Raw genomic sequence first — 22617 nt, 5'->3', positions numbered from 1 at the left:
GAAAGAGTCCAGCGTAGGGCTACAAAGATGATTCAGGGATTGGAGCATCTCCCTTATGAGGAGAGACTGAGAGAGCTGGGACTCTTTAGTCTGGAGAAGAGAAGGCTGAGGGGAGACCTTATCAACGCCTACAAGTATCTCAAGGGAGGGTTGAAGGAGGAGGGAGCCAGACTCTTTTCAGTGGTTCCCACTGAGAGGACGAGGGGCAACGGGCACAAGTTGGAACATAAGAGGTTCCACTCAAATATGAGGAAAAACTTCTTCACGGTGAGGGTGACGGAACCCTGGAACAGGCTGCCCAGGGAGGTTGTGGAGTCCCCTTCTTTGGAGATTTTCAAGACCCGCCTGGATGCAGTCCTGAGTAACATGCTCTAGCTCTAGGCAATCCTGCTTCAGCAGGGGAGTTGGACTAGATGATCTCTATGGTCCCTTCCAACTCTAGAAATTCAGTGAAATTCAGTGAATGCATGGAACTCTGCCTGGGGACAGATGAGGAGCCAACAGAGAGCTTATCGGTCAGGATTAAAGGAAGGGCAGGGATAGGTGACATTACAGTGGGCATCTGCTACAGGCCACCCACCCAGGAAGACCAAACATTTGAGGTCTTCTACAAACAGATAAGAACAGCCTCATGTTCAGAAGCCCTGGTCCTCACAGGGGACTTCAACCATCCCAATATCTATTGGAGGGGCAACACAGCAGGGCATAAGCAATCCAGGAGTTTCCTGAAATGCATTGATGATAACCTCCTTCTCCAAGTGATAGAGAAGCCAACAAGGAGAGGTGCTATGCTGGACCTTGTTCTCACCAACAAGGAGGGGCTACTGGGGAATGTGAAGCTCAAGGGCAGCCTTAGCTGCAGTGAACATGAAATGGTGGAGTTCAAGATCCTTAGGGTAGTGAGGAGGGAGCACAGTAAGCTCATTACCCTGGACTTCAGAAGAGCAGACTTCAGCCTCTTCAGGGATCTGTTTGGTAGAGTACTATGGGATAAAGCCCTGGAGGGAAGAGGGGCCCAAGAAAGCTACACAGTATCTAAGGATCACCTACTCCAAGCTCAGGAGTGATGCATCCCAGCAATAAAGAAGTCAGGCAAAAAATCCAGGAGGTCTGCGTGGATTAACAAGGAGCTCCTAGACACACTCAAAGACAAGAAGGAAGCCGACAAAAGGTAGAATCAATGACAGGTAGCCTGGGAGGAATACAGAGAAACTGTCCAAGCAGCCAGGGATCAGGTTAGGAAAGCTAAAGCCCATATAAGATTAAATCTGGCCAAGGACATCAACAGCAACAAGAAAAGCTTCTACAGATACATCAGTGATAAAAGGAAGACCAGAGAAAATGTGGGCCCTCTCCAGAAGGAAATGGAAAACCTGGTCTCCTGGGATATGCAAAAGGCTGAGGCACTTAATGACTTTTTTGCCTTAGTCTTCGCTGGCAAGGGCTCCAGCCACACCACGCAAGTCACAGAAGGGAAAAGCAGGCAACAGGAGAATAAAGAACACCTCATTGTAGGTGAGACCTGAAAGGGGCCTACAAGTAAGCTGGAAAGGGGCTTTTTACAAAGGCATGTAGTGATGGGACAAGGGGTGGTGCTTCTAACGGGAAGAGGGTAGATTTAGATTAGATACTGGGAAGAAAATTTTTGTCACTGTGATGGTGGTGTGGCACAGGAACAAGTTGCCCAGGGAAGCTGGGCACTTCCCATCCCTGGAAGTGTTCAAGGCTGGGCTGGATGGGCCTTTGAGCAATCCAGTTTAGTTGGAGTTTTCCCTCCCCATGGCAGGGTGGTTGAACCAGATGATCTTTAGTGTCCCTTCCAACCTAAACCATTCTATAATACTTATGCAAGCTTTTCTACACACATGGAACAATTCTCAAAAATAGTTTTTACCAGTAAAACTGTAATATTGCTTGGGCCATCTACCTAAAGTTTGTCTTTTTATTTTTTATTTAAGCTAATTCCTGTGGTATGGGGAAAAAAAGTTAGCAGAGAGTAGAGTCCAGTCCAGTTGCCCGTTTCAGGTTGCCAATACTAATATCAGCATACAAATACAGAGATCTAAGAGGCCTCCAAATATTGCAATACTTTTTCTCACTATTAATGCTCCCCTTGAGTTGTCGCATATATTATCATGACCCTGAATAGCATTGCCACATCACTTTTAATATATCTAAGCAGCTTTGCATTAGTATGCTTATCAAAATAGTGCTACTGATCCAAAATAATTCCCAGTGTTGTAAGTCAATGATTCAGTTTTATGATCTCTTGGATGATTGCTGTAAGAAAGATACTGTGCTTACTTTGTGAGTTTGAAAAGGCAAAAAAAAAAATTACAGCTGGAAATCAAAGTCTTGATTCTTTCCCTTAAAAAAAGAAGACTCAAGGGACATGCTTGGACACTGCTAAGGAATGTTGCTATTACTTCCTCAGCAAGAAGATGGAAAATCCAGGATTTCACAATGAAAAGGCACTTCCTTCACCTATGAAAGCCCAGCATGAGATCCATGCTCTTTTTTACTACTTAAGAAGTAGGAGTTCTACTCCTACCCAGCTTCAGCCCCTCCTAAAAGACCAATCACTGGAGCCAGTGGAACCACATTTGGTGCAATACTAGCTTTTGTAATCTTTGATCCAGTTCAATAGGAGTTATAATGCAGCTTGTTTTCATACAACAACAACAACAAAGATTTTAAACGCTCCTAATTTCAGAAGTTCAGCACTTAACAGATGTGAAACAATCTTTTTTCACATTAGGCTGCCTCTGACCTATGAGACTTCAAGATATTTGAAACATTGACCGTGTAACCTATGAGTCAATTGCTATATGAGTCTTGCTACTGTTATGATAATGTTTCGTTTCCAAGACTAAAGTAATTTCATTTTAAATGCTCAGACAAGTGACAGAAATTATATATTTCAAATATAGTATCTCTTCTACAACAGAAGCTGAGTTTATTAGAATATTTGTGCTCTAAGCAATACTCAAAGTGTTCCTGCTATGATTACACAAGTGTGATGCAAGAAAACCCCACACACTAACACAGATGCCAGTCTCCACAGCAGCTGTTGCAAGGATGAATTCCTGCCCTCTACAAGTAAGACATGGGCTGGTGTTCCCATTTGCTTGCACATTAGCATAAAAAATAAAGCAAATATACCTAAAGCAGAAAGACAAAATTACCTATGACAGAAGGGAAAGAGCTCCTTGATTATGCACACAAAGCCATCTGAGAAATAACGTTTGCTCTTGTAGCTCCCCAAGAGTTATAGGGTTTTCCTAACTGCTCTCTATATGAAGTTCAAAAATACATCTTTAAAGAAATGCTACTAAACTTCTCCTGCAAGTCAGCTTGTTAGAAAAGAAAAAATCATTTAAATAGTGCATTCTTTAATTACAAACACCACCACCCCAGCCCCAATCTTTCCTTGTTTTGTTTCTCACCTGGGGCTTATCAGATGGTATATAGATACATAACTGTCAAGTCATTTGAGGAAATCTTATGTACTCTTTCTAGGAGGTTGATTAAACTGTCCACTGGTGAGGCTTTTATAGCATAAACATTTGTGACACCCAATCAGCTAGTGGGAAAATGTTGCCACTGGTGGACATAATTTACAAGTAGGTGAAGCATAGAGTTTACAACATTGATTTAGTTTTAGATTTGTTTTTAAGTTACAAAACTCATTCAGCCATAGTAGCATCAGCCCACATTTCAAAATCTAGAAGTTGAGTCAATCTTCTGCCATGGTCCATCATGTTAGGGATTTAAATCTGCCATGTACTTAACGCACGAGATTTGCTGCTCTAGATACAACTCGTTCACATAAAGCAAGTGGGAAGTGACCAATGTTAAAGAAAGACTACACAGTGAATAAAATGCAGTCATGGGTGGACAGTATGGGCAAACATTCTAATCAGCTAAAAATCCAGACTTAGTTACAACAGTATATAAAGACAAAAATAAAGGCTGCTATACAATCCATAACAAGCCAAACATTCTCTCACGTAACTAATCCCTGTTATCTTTATTGTTCAGTATATTAACTGAAAATTGAATAATTCAGGCAAGCTGATATGTGGTGTTTGAATTTTAGGAGTTATACAATTTATTTACTATGCATTTGTTAGAGTATTTTTCATTCTATCCCCTAAAGGCATTAGCAGAAAAATCTGTCAAGAAAGAATTTTGAAGGCCCTTCTTATAGATGAAATCAAAAAGTTCCATCAGCATAAGTATTTGATAAATAGAAATTAATGAACTACTATTTAAACTTCATCACAAGTGTCAGAGGTCTAAAACAACAATGGTTAATTAAGATAATGTGTGCCTTGAGTCTTCTCCCAGGAAACTGGTGAATCACAGCAGATTCCCTTCATTGCCAAATATATTCACAGAATGATATGAACACATCTGTTAAAAATATGTGACTGACATGAAGTCTCCTGCTGTTAATTCAGATTGATTACTTGTTAAACATAATTAAATGAGGCATGAGGGAGGTTGTTAACTGTTGTTTATATTAGGATATATAAAATAATAGGGGGAAAGCAGTTGCAGTATTTAAAGAGAGGTTGAGGTACTGTTTGAACAGCAAAGTTTATACATTTGAGATAAAATACATGATATAACTGTAAGAAAATTAATGCTTCCCTTTCATTTTTTACTCTTTGTGTGCCTATTGATTTAATAGATTTCAGTGCCTGAATAATATAAACCAGGCATGGTGGACCGTTTGTTATTTCTGACAAGAGATAAATTATATTCTCCCATCATTCGGCAATGACTACTTCCAAATCCTATTACTTCACTATACTGCCTGTTTACAGAAACGAATGCATTACTAGATGAAACACACTCCTGAAAATACATTGCATCTAACTAGAGGTATGTTTTCTACAAATTTTGCCTCTTGTAATCCTTTAAATCAGAGCCAGAACGAATCTAACCAACTGAAATTGAAAGAGTGTAAACCTGAAATAGAGTCATAACAGGTCTCTAATTTTTTTTAAACTTACCATGATTTTGCCTGTTAAATAACTGTACTTCTTTCTGGGCTAGACCTCAGAAGCCTTCCAGGAAAATCTCAGCTTCCAATCTTGCAATTGTTTATCCAGAAAGCTCTGATTCAGGAAATCCATTTTAGCAACACAGACATTGTTACTGCAACTCCAACCTCTTGAAAGAATGGTACCTCACAAGTAAAAAAATCACATTATCTTTAGCTGTTGAATTTTAGGCATGGTGCTTTCCTGGCTTCTGGCATATTATTAGCAAAAGTTGTTTGCATTTCCTGAGAGTTAATCAACTTGTGGATTAGTAAGGCTTGAGACTTTAATCTCAAAAAACTTTAGTTCCTGCACTTTGGAATGAAAAAAGGTAGAGGAAACTAGAAGGGAAGAAGACAGCATAGAGAAACATTAAGAGACAGACACCACAAGAGAGGTTTTCAGCTGGCAAAAACATGCAGTTTCATGGATTGCAATCAAATGGTTCTGATTTAAACCAGTGGAGAATAGCCTTATAATTACAATTGTACCCATTTAGAAAGTCAGTATTACGAGTCCAAAATTAAAAATGGGGTTTACTTAAACACAATACCTTCAAACAGTGGCATATTTACAGGTGTTGTCTGCTAAAAGTGCTCTTCTCTTTGTCCCATAATTCAGGCTGTAACATCTGTATAATTAATCTATAATGAAAACTGTCAAGCTATCAGAATGACTTTTCTGTTAACACTGGACCAAAAATGTTAAAAAAATCTCAAGCCAGGGCAAATGGTAATCTGTGACTTTATTGCACTTGTTGCTGGGGGGAACTGACAGGAGAGACTCGGTAACTCAGTAACTGAATCCTCCTTAACAGGAAATTCATTAACAATCTTTCATTCCTCTCCCAACCCACCCCAGGTGAATCTGTTAATTTATTCAGAGCTCATAGACCCAAAGTTATGAACTCTCCAAGTCACTGAAGGGCAAGTTCCACATTCAGGAGGAAACACTAGAACAGAAGATAGATGGTAGGTAAATGCACGTGCTTAGAGGAAATGAACAGTGTAACAGCTGCATATGCAAGATACACCTATGTCGACAGTGACAGCTTTCAAAAAAAAAAAAAACAAACAACCAACCCCAAACTATCACCACAACTGAAAAAAGGACACAGGGAAGGCCTAGGGAAGAAATACATCTTCTAGAAGAGATCCGGAATTTCATACACTACACTGCTTCCCAAAAGTTACTCAAACATAGGTACTTGGCAAGTTTTACCATTACTCTTTCTTGATTCCTATTATATTTGGATATCTGTGTTTTCATAATACAGACTGAAACCCTGTAAGAATTTTAAGATTAAGAGATTTAAACCTCAAAGAATTAATACTTCTATTTAGAAACCTTTCCCCCACCACACCATTTTTGTTGTGCTTTAGTATTAAGCAAATGAAGAGAAAGGCAACACAAACTAGACAATTTAAAACTGGCCCTGATTTTTTTTGAAATCAATATCACAATAAGCCAGTAGTTTTATTACCAGCTTTAATTATTCAAAATTAACTTTCTGATCACAGAATTATTGAATATATACACAGAGTGAAAGGTTGATTAAGAATACAAAGCAAGAATTGTTGAATTAATCATCATATAGAGACCAATACAACATCTACACATCACATTTAAATAAAGTTCAAACTCTGGATTATGTATTAAAAGAAGTTTTGAGTCAGAGCTACTGTAAGATCTCAGGCTGAGAAAACGTCTTTCCTAACAGGTACAGCATTCACAGACCTGGTAATGAATATAACTGGATGATATTTTAATCTCCATAGAAAGAAGATTGTTAATAAGATGTGTCTTCGGTCTCAGGGGATGCAAATCCAAAGTCAAATGGCACACAAGTAAGCCTGTTAGTTAAGAATTCCACAGCCATAATATTCTTTTAAATACCAATAACAAACTAACTGAACCTATTCACCCAAGTTTTTGATGTTTGTTTCAAAGCAGTAGTTGAAGCAGCATCGCACAACACTGAGTAGTATTTATTAAATCTTAACCTAAAATATCAATTACCATGAGTTGTCAAGGACAGTGGAAATGCAACAGAGGCATATTAAGCATAATAAGCCTGCTGAAATTTTTCCTGTTACAAATTATTTTCAAACTGTAAATGCACCACCTTGTAAGAGAATTGGGCAGGTTTGTTGCTCTTTAAATCTTGAAGCATTATTCTTATTGTTTCACACTTGTATGTGTGCAAAAAGTAAAAAATACTTTTATGCATAAACTTAGCACTATGATACTCTGCAGAATATCATTAACGAAAAGCCCACAATGCAGATTCCTGGTAGATAAGAGGTTGAGTCATAACTGTCTCACTGAGGGAATTTCACTAATTAACTCCACAATGGAATTTGTCCCTCTGAATAAAATCATGGTCCCTTCAGGAAGCAAACCACTATCTGATTAAGAGAAGTCTCAAGCTCTATTGTGAAATATTTTAATGCCTTGACATTTTGCTCCCCATGTTTTCTTCTCAGAGTTATTGCTATATCCTGGAAAACTACTGTCAGCTATGAAGTATTAGCTCTAATTGTTTTCATCTTTATATTGACTGTACTGGAATCTCTCAAGAAGTCACTTATAACTGTGCTCCAAGATCATGGGTTTGCTTTATAAAAGATAAAACAATTTTTAATATTAAGCTAGGAAAAGGATAGTAGAATTTTGTAGCGTACACAAGTCCCCTCAGAAAGACACAGTTGCCTTATTTAAGATGTGGGGAATATGATTTGAGTCTCAGCCTGAAGGGAGTTGAATTCAGGTCCCTCCCCTCCTAAACTCTACCTGGGCTGGTATAAAGGATGTATGCTACCAGCAGCTGTTCTTTAGAAAATAAGTCCTTATTTCTTTGGACAGTGAAGGAAAAGAGGGGAAGTTGCTTTCTCCTTCAGTAGAAGATCTACTGGGAGTCCAAAATAGATAATTGTAACTCCTTTCAGTTCTGAGAAAGGCAACAGCAGCGTGAAGAGATGCTCAGTTTATAGCATATCATGACGGAATTTCCACATCATTCAGTTAATCAATCCTTGCTCAACGCATGGATTGTCATGTCTTTTTAACTTCCAAACATTTTACCCTATGTATATGAAGTCTAAGCATCAAACAGCTCCCAATCTCACTCCAGAGAGCTAAAAGTAAAATCTTATAGCCCCTAAGTTTTACATACCTAAGGGCACCTTTTAAGATGCTCTTAGAGTTTCTTACATGGACACAATATTTTATTCTGACAAAGGAATACAAATAAATTTATGGTTTAATATGGATGCTTTAAGCACTTACTAAGATTGGCAGCTAAAGAAGCAGTTTTCATCAACAAAATGTAGAAGAGGGAAGCAAATTTCAAATGCAGATGAGAAAGACATGTTTACAATGGTTATATAAATATTTTGCAAGAAAATCAGACTAACAGAATCTATTCTAATATCTAAATTCATAGTATATTTTCTATGGAAAACTTATTTATATGTAAAATGGGATGGAAATCGTTGCACCAAAGATCTAGTGATACCGCAAAGATACTAACATAAAATAGAGGGAAACATCTCAGACACACTTCATAGGTACTCCTGTTTACTTCACCTAAATATAGTCTTTTGATTGCTGATGCAAATTTTTGCCTTGCTTTTGTCAAGCTTTTCACAGACAGAAAAAAAGTTGTGGAGGCTAAATGACTAAGTGAAAACAGAAGCCCTATCCAAAATAATAGAGAGGAAAACAAAGAAGGGGGGGAAATTACTTTTCAAGTGAATATGTTTGTTCCTAGAATAAAGACATCTCTGGAAAGAGAAAATGGAACAAGGTTATCTGCAACAATGGAACCTGAACCTAGACACCTAATTTACAATGAAAGTGCATTTGAACTTATAGAAATTCTTTCCAGAGAAAATGGTTGATCTCATGGTGATGCATGAAATAACAATGATGGAGGTAGAGTTCTCTTTTTTGGAAATCATCACAAAGTGAACTTCATAGGCTTGATTCCCCATTATGCTTTGAGTATTATTTCAAATGAAGAATGAAATTGCATTATAAGCTCAGTAGATATAAATTAAACATACTGGTTCTGAGCATACTGCTATCCTCAAACAAGTCAATTATTACATATCACACAGTCAAAATAGCATAATATGGGACAACTTCACTGGACATTGTTGAAAAAACGTGGCCTGAAGAGTTGTATTTTTTAAAAGTGGTATTCCATAGCATCGATTTTCTGACAGAACTGCAATATGAAGATGGATTTTTGAGCAGAATTTAATTTTTGAGTCTAACATGGCAAACTCCTCCTGTAGAGAATTTAAATGTGAAATTACTATATATATAACTATAATATATATATAACTATAATATATATATAACTATAATATATATATAACTATAATATATATATAATATATATATAACTAATCCTAGTGAAATACTGAAACTTCTTCTGTATATTCCTAAGCACCACAAAACCTCCTAGACACTTCCAGAATCCCTAATGAAAACAATGATATCTACACTCCTGAAGGATTTCAGAATATTTATTTTATAGAAGAAGTATTTTATAGATACCAAAGAATATGCTCTAATAGTCCTTCTCCTAATCATTTGAAAGGGTAAAATGTAAGCCTGGTTCTCTGCTTCCTCATGTTTTGTAGTTTTGTAAAATGCTGCTGAATCATTATAACTTGTTTTACACTGCTACTGCAGACTAGAGGGTTTACCACAGTCAGGGAAAAAAATTATCAAATCCATTCTCTCTACAATGAGAAGTGCTATAACACACACGGCTAGGGAAAAGCAAAATAGGAATTGACTGAAATTTATAATCCTCTTGAAGTGATTGCACTTGTTCAGCTTCACATAAGAATAAACGATATAATTGTTGTAAATTGAATGCAGTATCTAATAAATATAAAAGTTTCATTTATCACTGAGAAATACAGTAAAGCTTACAGATCTGCAATTTTATTAATGACAATAAATCGTTACTCCATTTTAACTGTCACTTAAATCAAAAAATAACAGAAACAAAATCCCCAAGAATTTCTACATTGAACAAAACGTCCCCTCCCTTTCACCTTCCTGTCCCCCAAGAAAGGAGAACTTTAGATGCGCAGCAAGGAGAAACAGGCCTGTTAAGAACTCACAAACCTACAACCAGCCAGAGCAGAGGAGGGTTCTTTGAAGGTCATTCCACCACACTACTGCCAACCTGGTACCACTGCTGCAGCAATCAGAGATCCTAAACTCCAACAGCCCATTTTTCCACTGCTGCAACACCACAACGATCAGGATCCATACAGCTCTGAGGAACAAATTTGGACATCTGCAACATTAACCACTGAAAGAGATTCAGCCGACAAGAACACAGAAACACACAACTATGCATAGTGAGAGCTTTTAAAGAGAAGGCACTGTCCCACACAGACATTCACATTTCTCTGCATAACAGTCAGCAAGATGTTAACAGAAGCTGATCTGGCCCTACACAGATCCAAAACAGGCCCACTTGAACTCTGTCACATCTGTAATGTGCTAGCAAGGATCAATCACCACTGCTTTTCATCTCAGCCTAGCAAGTATCACACCACACAGCCTCCAAAATCTGCACTTGTGGTGGGAAATGGGCAGTTCTGAGCACCAGCACAAGGTACTTAGGCTGACACTGGTTAAACCCAGCGTGTATTTGAAGGACGCAGAACTGCCACACCTTCATTGTTAGAAAACTAAGCTTTCTCCTCAAAAATAACAACCAAAAAACACTGTGCTCTGATGGTACTGACAGGTAAGAAATGGTATATGAATGTCAATGAAAATTATAATACATTAGAGGTATAGCACCCAGAAAGCACTAATCATGGTGTCCACTGCAATTTAAAAATAAAATTTTATCCTATTGAAATTTTGCTGGTCCATACCAACATTGCTGCCACTACACAGTTATAGTTACTGTCTTCTGAACATTATTCTGTAACTCACAGAGATTTTTCTGAACTCAGAGGATGTGAAATACAGAATTGACAGCTTAGGAAGCAAAATTGTGCTTGTTGGCCTTAACCACAGCACTCTCTGCTATAAGCCAGGCCTAAAATCAGTTTGTCTCCCAGCATATAACCTGCTCTATGATGAAAAATGGTAACGAAGCAACAAAGAACCTAATCTTACTCTCACTGAAATCAGTAACAAAACTCCCACTGACTTCAATAACACCAAAAGCCAGTACTAGATCTCCAAAATGGTTATTATTCTCTTCAGAGCACTATATTCATTTCCTATCTACCCCCTGCAGAAGGATGATGGTCTCTTGGCTTTCCAATAATATTGCCTCATAGAAAAGCATCTCGGACTGCCAGGACTAATCTAATGTCTATGACCACCTGAGGAATACATTTTGAATTCAACATATAACCCAAAGAAGAGAAAAGAATCAAGCCCTGTGGAAGAAGAAAGAGGCCTCAATAATAACCTTGTAACTAACAAATACAAGTCATTGCCATATTTTAAGGAAATCTTGTACAAGCATCTATTGCCCTCTGCACAATAAATATCTAAGATTCACAGAATAATATTTGCTTTTATATATACAAGTAGTTACTTAGATATTTAGCAAGAAATTGCTATTAGAAGTGACCTAAAAAGAAGAATTTCAATCAATTGGAAAACTATACTCTGAAAGTGATGCAGAAATAAATTTTGATCCTCTCTGGATTAAAAAAAAAAGCGAGCTTTGTTACACAATTAAAACCACTTGCTGTATGTTTAAGCATAAAAATTGCATGTGGCTTTTTTTGGAATTAGCAGGAGAAATGAGTGTCACTGAACAGAAAAAAGACATTAAAAGGAGTTATGTAGTTAATAGTCTTTTAATTAAAATTAACAAAAGTAACAAGACAGAACCCGCACTTTTCAAGTACCTTTCTTCTTGAAGTCACTTAGAAGCAGTCAGAGTAAGCAAAAGTATTTACTTCATAAATATAGTAAAAAGGAAAAGCCACAGATCATCTTCACATACTCAGGCACTTTAGTCTTGACCACGGTATGCAGTTTGAAACCCATGTTATACCAAATCCATTAAGAACCTACTAATTATGCCTTCCTCTTAAGTGAGCTGACAGCACACCTGGCAGCCACTTGCTGGAACAAGCTTCACACAGAAAGCAATAGCACCTGATTCCTAGTGTATAGGCTGGAATTCAGTTAAAGTTGCCTTGCCTGCTACACGGTAAAGAACAACTTCACCTCAGTAGTTACAGGTGCTACTTATTTGTCTGATGAGGAAGGCATTCTTCTAGGAAGACACACATGGGCCCTGAATCTGGGCTTTGCAATTCAACAGTTGTTTGCACAGAAATCATTAGAGCACAGAAGGATTTCCACTTAAAATGGGAAGCTCTATTCAATTGCCTGTCATTCCCTTCCCAGTGCAAGCATGTTCAAAATCCACCAGTGAAGCTATATAGAAATGCAACAGATGTCCGGTCCTACATGCAACATTTTATACTGTCTTTGGATCTCCACTTGGAAATCAGCAACAGGCAAGAGTTCAGGTTATGTGCCTTTTTTTTTTTTTTTTCAAAAAAGGGCTACTGAAAAACAAACTTAAATCCATAGGACAAGAGACCATTGCTAACTGGCCACGGAAGAGGCAATACAAACCATTAACATATCTCCTTTGGAAAAAGAAAGCATTAATACTTTAGTTATTGTTCAGCTAATTTAGTTACTGTCCATGCTACTGACAGCATTCATCAAGAAAGTTTCTGCAGCAATATTGCATATATGCATTTTCTACTTTTCCATATCAACAAGCACATTTCACAGCACCCTGCCGAAACATCCTTCTGCACTGAGGTACTCTTAGCCCTGAGCCTTTGTACATTTTACATGTTTCCTTACTTACACAATTGCAGTATAGGTGCCCCTAGTTTTCTCTTTCTTTGCTGAATAAGGTTGGAAAGATAAAGCAGTTGGCCTTTCTTGAGCAGCTGCTTCACAGAACATTGCAGGTAGAAAGATAACTTAATTCCATACAATTTTTATAGAAGTTAATTACTAAACAAATCAAGTTTCCCCTCCAAATAGATAATATGGATACCAAATAAAGAGAAATTCACAAGTAATTTGCAAGTACTGTACCGCCCTCTGCAGTCAATGTGTAAGATCTGCAAAACTAACCTGTGCACATCTTGTGAAGATCGGTAATAGGTCAATAATAAAACCTCTACAAGTCGAAACACAGCAGAAGTAACATTTTAATGATTCTGTCTTACTTGTTGGAATCATAGGAACATAACACAGAATTTTTTAAATTTTTCATATAATTCATCTGCCTATTAAAGGATGTGGAAACATGTTTTGCTGCTGTTTAAGAATGGGTCAGATTCCTCACTGATACTTCTGGCATTTACTTTCTTGGACCTTGACAGAAATTTGCAATGCCCCATCTGAGAATTTTTCTGGATTACTTCTAAGTAATATCAAAGATAAACCGGATTTTTTAAAAGTTGTACTAACTGATCCATCAATGACAAAGAAGTATATTTTACAGTTGTCCTGGTTTGAGGTAAAACAGAACCAACTTTCTGTTCAGTAATTTTACTTTACCTAAGCCTCTTCTAACTCTCAGAAATTAACAGCATATTGTGCAGAAAACATTGCATTCTCAGAGTGATAAGGCCTACGTTTACAGTTAAAGCCAAGGAATGGTACGCAGAGAAGCTCTTGCTTATACTTATTGCTATAACAACCAGAGTCAGCAACCCCATTGGAGGGTCAGAAACAGAAAAGCATAGAGTGGTCACACCTGCAGGGAGAAGCGGACAGGACAGGAGACCCAAAACTGACCAACAGGGTATTCCATCCCATCTGCCCCACCCTCAGTATAAAAGCTGAGGCATCAGAGAGGACGCTGTCTGTTCATTTGCCTTTGATGCCAGTCGGTGTGTTCCGGACTCCAGATTTAGAATCCAGTTCCCATCTGTCCCAGTCTAGTCTGGGACTTCCTGGGTGACTGCCAGTGACAGACATAACCCTGGGAGCTTGATACAGTTTTCTATATATTGCATCTATTTTATTATTTTCCTTTTATTTTGTGATTAATATTTCTTTAAAGTAGCTTAGTTCCTTCTAAACTCATAAATCTCTGTATCCTGCCTCCTCTTCTCCTTGGAGGGAAAGTGGGGTAGAGCATCCATCATCTCATTCATTGGCCAGTTCAGCCAAAACCATGACAACAGTTTAGATATTGCACTACTTTGTTTAACACAACTTAGAACCTTAATAGGGCATTTTGCTCGGACTAGATATGTGTTTAACTTTACTCAAACAATAAAAGTTCTTCGTCAATTTAATTATAAGCAATTAAGAAGACTGTTCTCTAGAGCAGGTTTTATACACATGATGAGAGCCCTGGATATTAACATAACTTTGAATACCTGTTCAAGTAGGTAGCACTGTAGCACATAATACCTGAAGAGACAACAAAAGCATACAGCACTCTACTACTAAATTTGTGTTGTAAAGCAAATGTCCAGTAACTAAATTAATAAAAGGTAGCAGGTTCTTCCTCTGTTATGTAACATTTCTCCTTCACGTTTTAGATTTTGAATACTGTTGCAAATGGAAGTTACTCACATTATGGACAGCTGTCTCCTTGACGCTGATAGCATCACATGGCAGAACTGTTTTCTACCAGAAGCCCTTCACTCCAACTTAATTTACACCTGCTTTTTTTTCTTTGGATCTGTGAACACAATTTTTTAAAGCAATTATCAGATTTGACAAAAATTTTCTCCTCCTAGAAGAAAAAAAAAACTTTGTACAGTGTAATATATCACCACTAAAATGCAGATTAAACTGCATTTTCTAGTGCATGCAATCAAAGCGGTGAAAGCAAATGAATGCCACTTTTAAGTCAAAATTAAGCTTTTGAAGATCCGTTCTTCCGCTCCCGGCAGACAGCGGAAAGATTCTTGTACTACAAACGTTCGAGACAAGAGTACTAACTTTAATTTCATGGCTGTGGGTCAGGAGGAAAGATAATAAGCTGGATGAGCCCTAAGAGCTCGGGCAGGTTGCTGGGGATCCCCACTCTGCAAACTCACCGCATCTGTTGGGCCGGGGGAAGCCAGGCTCCCCCCCACAAGAGCGGCAGGTCCCTCAGAAGGAGCCGCTGAGGAAGGCTGAGGGGGCCGGCAGCCTGGGCGGCTTCCCCGGGGGCGCGCGGCGCCGCGAACGGTTTCAACCGCCGGCCTCCGGCGCGCGCGGGGCTCCGCCAACGGTTCCAACGGCCTCCCTCAACCACGCCCCTCAAGGACCCCAAGCTACAGAGGGACGGCACGAGCCACTACCCCTTACCCCGACACAAAACCCGCTGCCGGCCCACCCCTTCCGGCACCGCCCCGCCGGGCGTCCCGAGCAACGGCGGCGGGTTTACCTCAGCGACGCCCGGCCGTTGCTGCGCGACGAGCGGAGCCGGCGGCGGCTAAAGGGCAGGTTGGTGCCCCCTTCTCGGCCCGCACCCCCCCCGGCCAGGCAGTATCCGGGCCTGAACGAGACCCTTACCCGCCTCAGCAGCCTCCGATGAACGCCAAGGGGTAAGGCAAGGGAGCTGATCAGCCACCAGGACTGAGAAAGAACTTCTGTGAGCCCCAAGCACCCCGCCAAGACCCCCCACCGATCACAAGACTAAAGAGGAGGTGTAGGCCAGACCTGCGCACCGGGACAAGCCCCACACAGATCACAGGCCCGAATTCAACATCTCTGTCATCCACGGAGAGGAGAAGATGACTCTTACAAGCTACAGGTGCCAGAAATAAACATCAGCCGGAGATAGGCACTGAGACAAGACTCTCACCAGGCACAGCAATGTATCAGCCACATACGCTAGGACTGGAGCCTTACCAATCACTGGAACCAAAAAGTGCCTATCCGAGATACGTAGAAGAACAAGATCCCTACGAACGTGGCCATGGCCCCTATCAGCCCCATGAACCAGGTTACGGTCTTTATCAGCCAGGATACGGTCCATATGATGATCAGATACCCGATCCCACATCCCAAACGCTGGCAATTGAGAATGCAAAAGCCTATTTACTGAAGAGCAGCACAACATCTGGCCTGAACTTGTAAGTGCGAAAAAGGGACACAATTGAAAGGGTAGGAAGTATGAGTGGAGAGAAAAATAGTGCTGGTAAAAGGGTAAAAGGTTATGTTAAGAAAGGGAGGGATACCAGGAGGGTATATATAGAATGGGAGGATGTTATAAATGCTTAGGTCATCACTATGTCATACTTGTGTGTGTCCAACATCTTTCAGAATCAAAATTCCTAAGGGAATTTATAGAGTTCAAAGGGAAACTGGTTTGCTTAAGAGCAAGTTTAAATTCAGCTTCAGCTCCTGAGGCAGTTGTGGTATGTGCCAAAGATGGAAGATGGGACTACTCCTAAGTATGTTACAATCAGACTACTTTCAAGTCTAATTTCCCATAATGCTCTATGATTCCCTCTCATCTAACTATTGCAAGAATTTCTCCAAAGCTCCAGGCGATTAGCTTCTACTTTTGATATTAAAACATAATATCCTAAGACTTTTGTACAGTCGGTCAATAATATTTACAATTATGTGACAGATATGATCATCTTGCCAATATGCTAACAAAGATCCTGGATGAACAGCCCACAAATGCAGTAGACATCATTGAGAATATCAGCAAGGATGTGAAATGGGCTCAGTTTCGGAAAAAAATGGACACCCTTCGAGATGAACATGAGATTCTTCCAACATTTGAAGCTGCAGAAAAGCGTAAAGCTTTGTTCCTCAAGCCAAATGGAGAAGGAGATGAAGAATTAGACGAAGAGATAGTGAGTTATTATCAGAGAAAAATAGATATTGTATATACCAGGGAATTGGGGGAGGGGGAAGGGGAAGGGGAAGGGGAAGGGGAAGGGGAAGGGAGGAAGTTGTGGTCTCCTTTGTACTATAGCCTCTCATGATCATATAAATAATTGCAGTCACAGTACCATGTACCTTCTTCGTATTTGTGAAGAAGAAACCCCATCTGGTTACTTAGTTGGGATTTTTTCCTGTAGTAAAACTAATATTCTAAGCCTTTAAAATCACAGATGTTCTAGAGATGATTAACAGATAAAGTTTACAATATCTCCCATATGCCAGTTCAGCATGGAATATTGCATCCAAATTTCTTTACTTTATCTAAAAGTGACATTTCTTTACCTAAAGTGACCATAATTCTGGACACTGGTTTGAGAATATTGTGCACAGCTGCTACTATAAAATAGAGAATGGAGAATTTCGTGATCCTTCCAGCTCCAGCTGTGGTTCCAGTCTATTCTTCTCCAACTAAAAAAAAAAATGGTTGTAATGAAGAACTGCTAGAATTGAAAAGCCACTTCTTAAAATAGGGTATTTTTCAGAATTCAGTTACTTATATGCAGAAGCATTTGTACCCAATGAAAATTAAGAGGATTCTTGTAATAGCCAAGGGAAACTAATCAACAAGATGTTGATTTTCATATGATGTTACCACTATATATTCAAATTAATTGCCATTGCAGAATACAAATATTAACAACAGAAGACAGTCTTTCAACTTTTCCATAGCCTATTATTTATTTTACAGTAAGAGTATATGATGGTAAAAATGGAAAAAAAGTAGGGTATTTCAGAAAGGAATTTAGAATTTTTCATAGTCTTGTCTGTCTTGCTTTGATACAAGGAACCTGGAAGGGCCAAAGGAATTCAATAGGAAACTAGCACTACTTTCAAATTCCCTACCCTGCCGTATAGAACTTTTAATATCTTCATCTGTGTGATATAATCACCTTACCCCCATGAGATGATAAAGCAAATGGAAATATTTAATGAAATCTTCATTATTGGTCTAGTTCTGCTTCCCTGAAAGCCAGTTGGAGTCTTACTATGCACTTCAGTAAGAGCAGAGGCCAGTATTTTTAAAAATGCAGAGAGCTTTATTCCCAGGTTTTCAAAAGAACAACATTCACTCCAGAGAATATTGCTGGTCTGGTGTCTAAATATATAAAATATGTGTTATATTTTCCCCAAATGCATCTGTCACAAACATAGGGGAACACGGTGACACCGTTTGTGGGCATCAAGGCCCCTTACGTAGCTGTCATGCCCTAGCACTGAAGTACGTTGTAGATCCTGTGCAATAATTTTTACTTTCTTTATTTTGCAGTAATTAGGAGTTTGAATTTTGAAATCCTGTATTCTAAAAGCTGCAGTTCTCTTCTTTACCTTTAAAATGGCATTTTTAATTTTTCTAAATGATAGTGGAAGGAGTAGTGAATAATTGTCTGCAAAGCACTTGGCGAGAATGAGTGGCACTACAGGAAAGTGAAGTGTAACATTCAGTGGATAACATGTTTAATTTTTCAAAAAGATAATTATAATATTCTTCAGCTCTGACTCCAGATCTTCTTCCCAGGGAGAGAGCCCTCTACCTAATGTGATGGAAACAGCCTTTTATTTTGAACAAGCTGGAATAGGCTTGAGCAAAGATGAATCTTACCATATATTCCTTGCCCTTAAAAAATTAATTAGTGTTCAGCCAGTCCAGACCTGTCGCTTCTGGGGCAAAATTCTGGGCCTAGAGATGAACTATATTATAGCTGAAGTACAGTACCTTGAGGGGGAAGAGGAGGAGGAAACAGAAGAGGAAGAAGTTCCTGAGGAAAGAGGGAAAGAGGTGGATGAGGATGAAGATGAAGAGGAGAAAGAAAAAGAATATGAACCACCAGTGTCCACCTATAAGCCCCCACCTGTCATCCCAAAAGAAGAAAATGGGACTGGGGCTAATAAATACGTCTACTTTGTCTGTAATGAGCCAGGCAAACCCTGGGTGAAGTTGCCTCCAGTGACACCAGCCCAGATTGTCTGTGCCAGGAAAATCAAGAAGTTCTTCACTGGTAGGCTGGACGCTCCTGTTGTGAGCTTTCCTCCTTTCCCTGGAAACGAGGCCAATTACCTGCGTGCACAGATAGCTCGGATCTCAGCAGGAACCCAGATCTCTCCCATTGGATTTTACCAGTTTTCAGAGGAAGAAGGAGATGAAGAGGAGGAGATGGAAGGAGGAAGAAATATATACGAAGAAAACCCCGACTTTCAGCCTCTTTCTGTGGCTGAAATGGTGGATTCTCTCTCCGCGTGGGTACACAATGTACAGAGTATTCTAAAGCAGGTATGTTCTTCTATATGACGTTTTCTCTTTGAGGTTCTTAATTGACAAAATATTTTAAATTGTCTTTTCTTGAGTAGACAAGATAAAATGCAGATAAAATGCAGATAGCTTATGATTGTACGCTAAATGGAACTTACTTTATGTTTTCTTCTGTTTAATTTTTTGTTACTTACTTTCTTCTGCAAAATGAGCAAATGAAAAAGCTTAAAACTAAAATATTGTAAATAAAATTGCAGCATTGAATATTTGTGCTATCAGACTAGTGCTGGAAAGAGGTACTACTAATGTGACAATCATTGCTAGATGACTTGCTGGCCAGTTTACCAATTCAAGAACGCTAGTGTAAAATAACAGCAAATGGTAGGAAATACGGTTTAAAATGATTACCAGAAAAAAAAAAAATTGTAAAAATAAAATCTATATGCATTAGAATCTTAAGAACATTTTGTTAATGTTAACTCCTCTGACTGGTAGCTAAATATCAAGGTGGACTTTAAAAAGAAGGGGCAAAGTCCATTAGTGGTAGCTTCTTAGCTTGCAGTAACTGGTAATCTATCCAGGATACAAACCCAAGTGGGAGGAATTGAAGACTACAAAATAACAAAAAGCTGATGACAGAGATATGAGGTTATTCTGAAATAGGAACATGAATGAGGGAGGAATGAGGGATATAGGGAACACTCTGCCAAGAGGATACAATATTCTGCCAACAATATGTCAATTATGGAATATGTATTTTTCTTTTCTTCCCCCTGTCCCTTAACTGTGCGTGCATGTGCTCAAGCCAATTGTTTTAACTGGCTCACATTCCTTCAGTGACTGTTACATGTATTTATTATTTTTCTGTATCAATTATAGGGTCGCTGTGTTTGGCTTAATCCTCTTCAAAAATCAGAGGAAGAAGAAGAAAACGAAGAGGAGGAGAAAGAAGAGGAGCCAGAGGAATTACCGCAAGAACTACAGCAAGAAATAGGACCTCCTCTTCTCACTCCACTCTCTGAAGATGAAGGTATTCTTCATGGAATATGAAGTCTTTCATAGAGAGCTACTAGGAATGTTAGCATTTAGGTAGCAAATATTTGAAGTTACAGGACTCTGGCACTTCATGGAGCAATAAAATTTGCCCCTGCAGGATAAGCACATCCTTTTACAAAACTGATCAAAAGCAAAATGGTTAACAGTATTGACATTAAAATTTAAATAATTGGGTTTACTAATTAACAGTCTCGTTGAGAATAAAAGGAAAAAATACCTCAGACTTGTTAGGCTACTGCAAGTTCAAGACAGCTCATACATGAAATATGTTCTGCTATTTTTCCATCATCTTTTTAGACAAAAAAAAATGTGTGTGCACATGTAATATATGTACACACATACATAGATATACAAATAAGAATTTAGATCCTGTAGCACATTACTGCAGCAAATCATGGGAATATGGGAATTTGAATATTAGATTACATCAATAGTAAACTATTTTCCTACTCACTATTCTTCGATTAAGCTGAAATATAACTATATGACTTCTCCATATGTGATAAAAAGTCCTTGACAAAAGAAAGAAAGGTGAGTACTACTGAATTTCAGGAGCATGATCTTCTCTGTATGTGGCTGTGTTAGCACTCCAGTGCTACCTACCTATACACCTAAACCACCTCTTGGAATACAGCACCGACATTTGTTTATGACTTTTGGCTCTTCTAACATGCAACTTACTCCAGCTATTGCTTGAATTCTATGAAAGTCTTGTAGCTCCGTTTGGGCATATTTTGTAGAGGCTCATAAGCCAGTTTTTTCTTTGACTCTGAGCGTTTGGCTGCCTCCAGGAATTCAAAACATCCCTGCTTGGACAGCTCAGCCTTCTACAAACCTGATCCCGCAACACGCTGTGGCAGTTCTCCAGTCCAACCGATGGCCCGGAGCGTATGCCTTTGCATCTGGCAAGTGAGTAGCTAGTTGACATGGTTACAACCGAGACTGTAACACAGACACCTCTCTAATGAAGTCAAAGCTGCTTATTATTAATTCACTATATTAATTCTTTATATCTAACTGTTCCAGAGACTGATGGAGGCACAGCAACAGTAAATATGTATTCAAGACTGAATAATCATTGGAAAGGCTAGTATAAAGTTAATGGATGTAAATGTCCAGTTAGTATTTGGGCATGGCCCTTGATATAAAACCTATATTCTTCAGTCTGTGGTACTTTTTACAAAAACAGCTACATTCTGGGATTCTAATGTTCATTTGTTTCCACTACACATGGTATCGTCACAACCTCTACTTGCTAAAAGCAGGCAGCACTGGAGTTGGTGTCAGAAATGGCTTTATGTTACCAACGTGAGGTTGGAGTTGTGCTGCAACACAATGCAGTGACAGTGCACAGCCTTCATCATTTTAACATTTGGAGATTTTTAAGTGGAAGATATAATCAACAATTAGAGCAGTTAAAAAGAGGCACCTTCTTTTAAATATTTTTGTTATTGGACACCACAGTGTCTTTTTGCAGAGCAGAATAAGGGAGCCTGACAGCACCTCCACTGATGTTTTGTTGTGGGGTAGGGGGAAGAGAATGTGTGATCTCTTGCTTTTCTTTCTCAGGAGATTTGATAACATCTACTTTGGCTGGGGTCACAAATACAGCCCAGAGAACCACATTCCCATACTGCCTCCACCAGCACAAGCAGAGTACCCCAGCGGGCCAGAAATCACCGAGATGAGGGACCCCACCGTGCAGGAGGAACTGGCTTTCAAGGCTGCCAAGGAAGAGGCCTTAGCTGCAGCTGAGGAAGAGGAAGAGGAAGAAGAAGAGGAGGAAGCTGCTGAGGACGAAGAGGACGATGATTAAAACACAGAAATACAAGGGGGGAAGAAATGTATTTTAAACGTTTGAACACTAATAGTCTTTTCATAAATAAATCATTAATTAGTTGATGTTAGAGGAAGGGAATTAGGGCACGCCTTCTTTTTTGATGTCTGTAGGCTCCTCTCCACAGCTCCACACCCCGAGTCCACCACGCTGGTGTCAAGCCAGCCTTGCCTCACTGGAGGACACCACCAAGAATCACAGAATCGCATGGAGTTGGAAGGAACCTCTGGAGATCATCTAGTCCAACCCCCCTGCCAGAGGAGGTCCACCCAGAGCAGGTTGCACAGGAACGTGTCCAAGCGGGTTTTGAATGTCTCCAGAGAAGGAGGCTCCACCACCTCCCTGGGCAGCCTCTTCCAGGGCTCTGCCACCCTTAAAGTGAAGAAGTTCCTCCTCATGTTTAGGTGGAACTTCTTATATTCAAGGTTGTGCCCTTTTCCTCTTGTCCTGTCACTGGGCACCACTGAAAAAAGACC

General features: G+C 39.2%; 1 protein-coding gene and 1 long non-coding RNA gene across 2 annotated transcripts in view; one reads left to right on the top strand and one right to left on the bottom strand.

Annotated features, from left to right (window-relative positions):
- The window catches only part of LOC106887180, a 152535-nt gene extending 137240 nt beyond the window's left edge, over positions 1 to 15295 (bottom strand). Inside the window, exons 1-2 of the long non-coding RNA XR_001411822.1 lie at positions 15152 to 15295; positions 14682 to 14790 (exon numbers count right to left, since the gene is read on the bottom strand). This is a non-coding gene — a long non-coding RNA (uncharacterized LOC106887180). The remainder of the gene's footprint in view (positions 1 to 14681; positions 14791 to 15151) is intronic.
- A 215-nt stretch (positions 15296 to 15510) lies between these two features.
- Positions 15511 to 22206, top strand: LOC106887188 (radial spoke head protein 4 homolog A-like). The gene is made up of 6 exons (XM_014940620.1): positions 15511 to 16174; positions 16678 to 16909; positions 18517 to 19269; positions 20128 to 20278; positions 21096 to 21213; positions 21874 to 22206. Exons 1-6 carry the CDS (start codon positions 15915 to 15917, stop codon positions 22118 to 22120), a joined length of 1761 nt encoding a protein of 586 aa, XP_014796106.1. The 5' UTR covers positions 15511 to 15914; the 3' UTR covers positions 22121 to 22206.
- Positions 22207 to 22617: the final 411 nt, after the last annotated feature.

Source organism: Calidris pugnax, unplaced genomic scaffold (assembly GCF_001431845.1).
Source record: "Calidris pugnax isolate Ruff unplaced genomic scaffold, ASM143184v1 scaffold34, whole genome shotgun sequence".
In the NCBI taxonomy this organism is placed as follows: Eukaryota; Metazoa; Chordata; class Aves; order Charadriiformes; family Scolopacidae; genus Calidris; species Calidris pugnax.
Note: the sequence above shows the minus strand (reverse complement) of the source record. Positions and strands in the feature narration are given on the sequence as shown.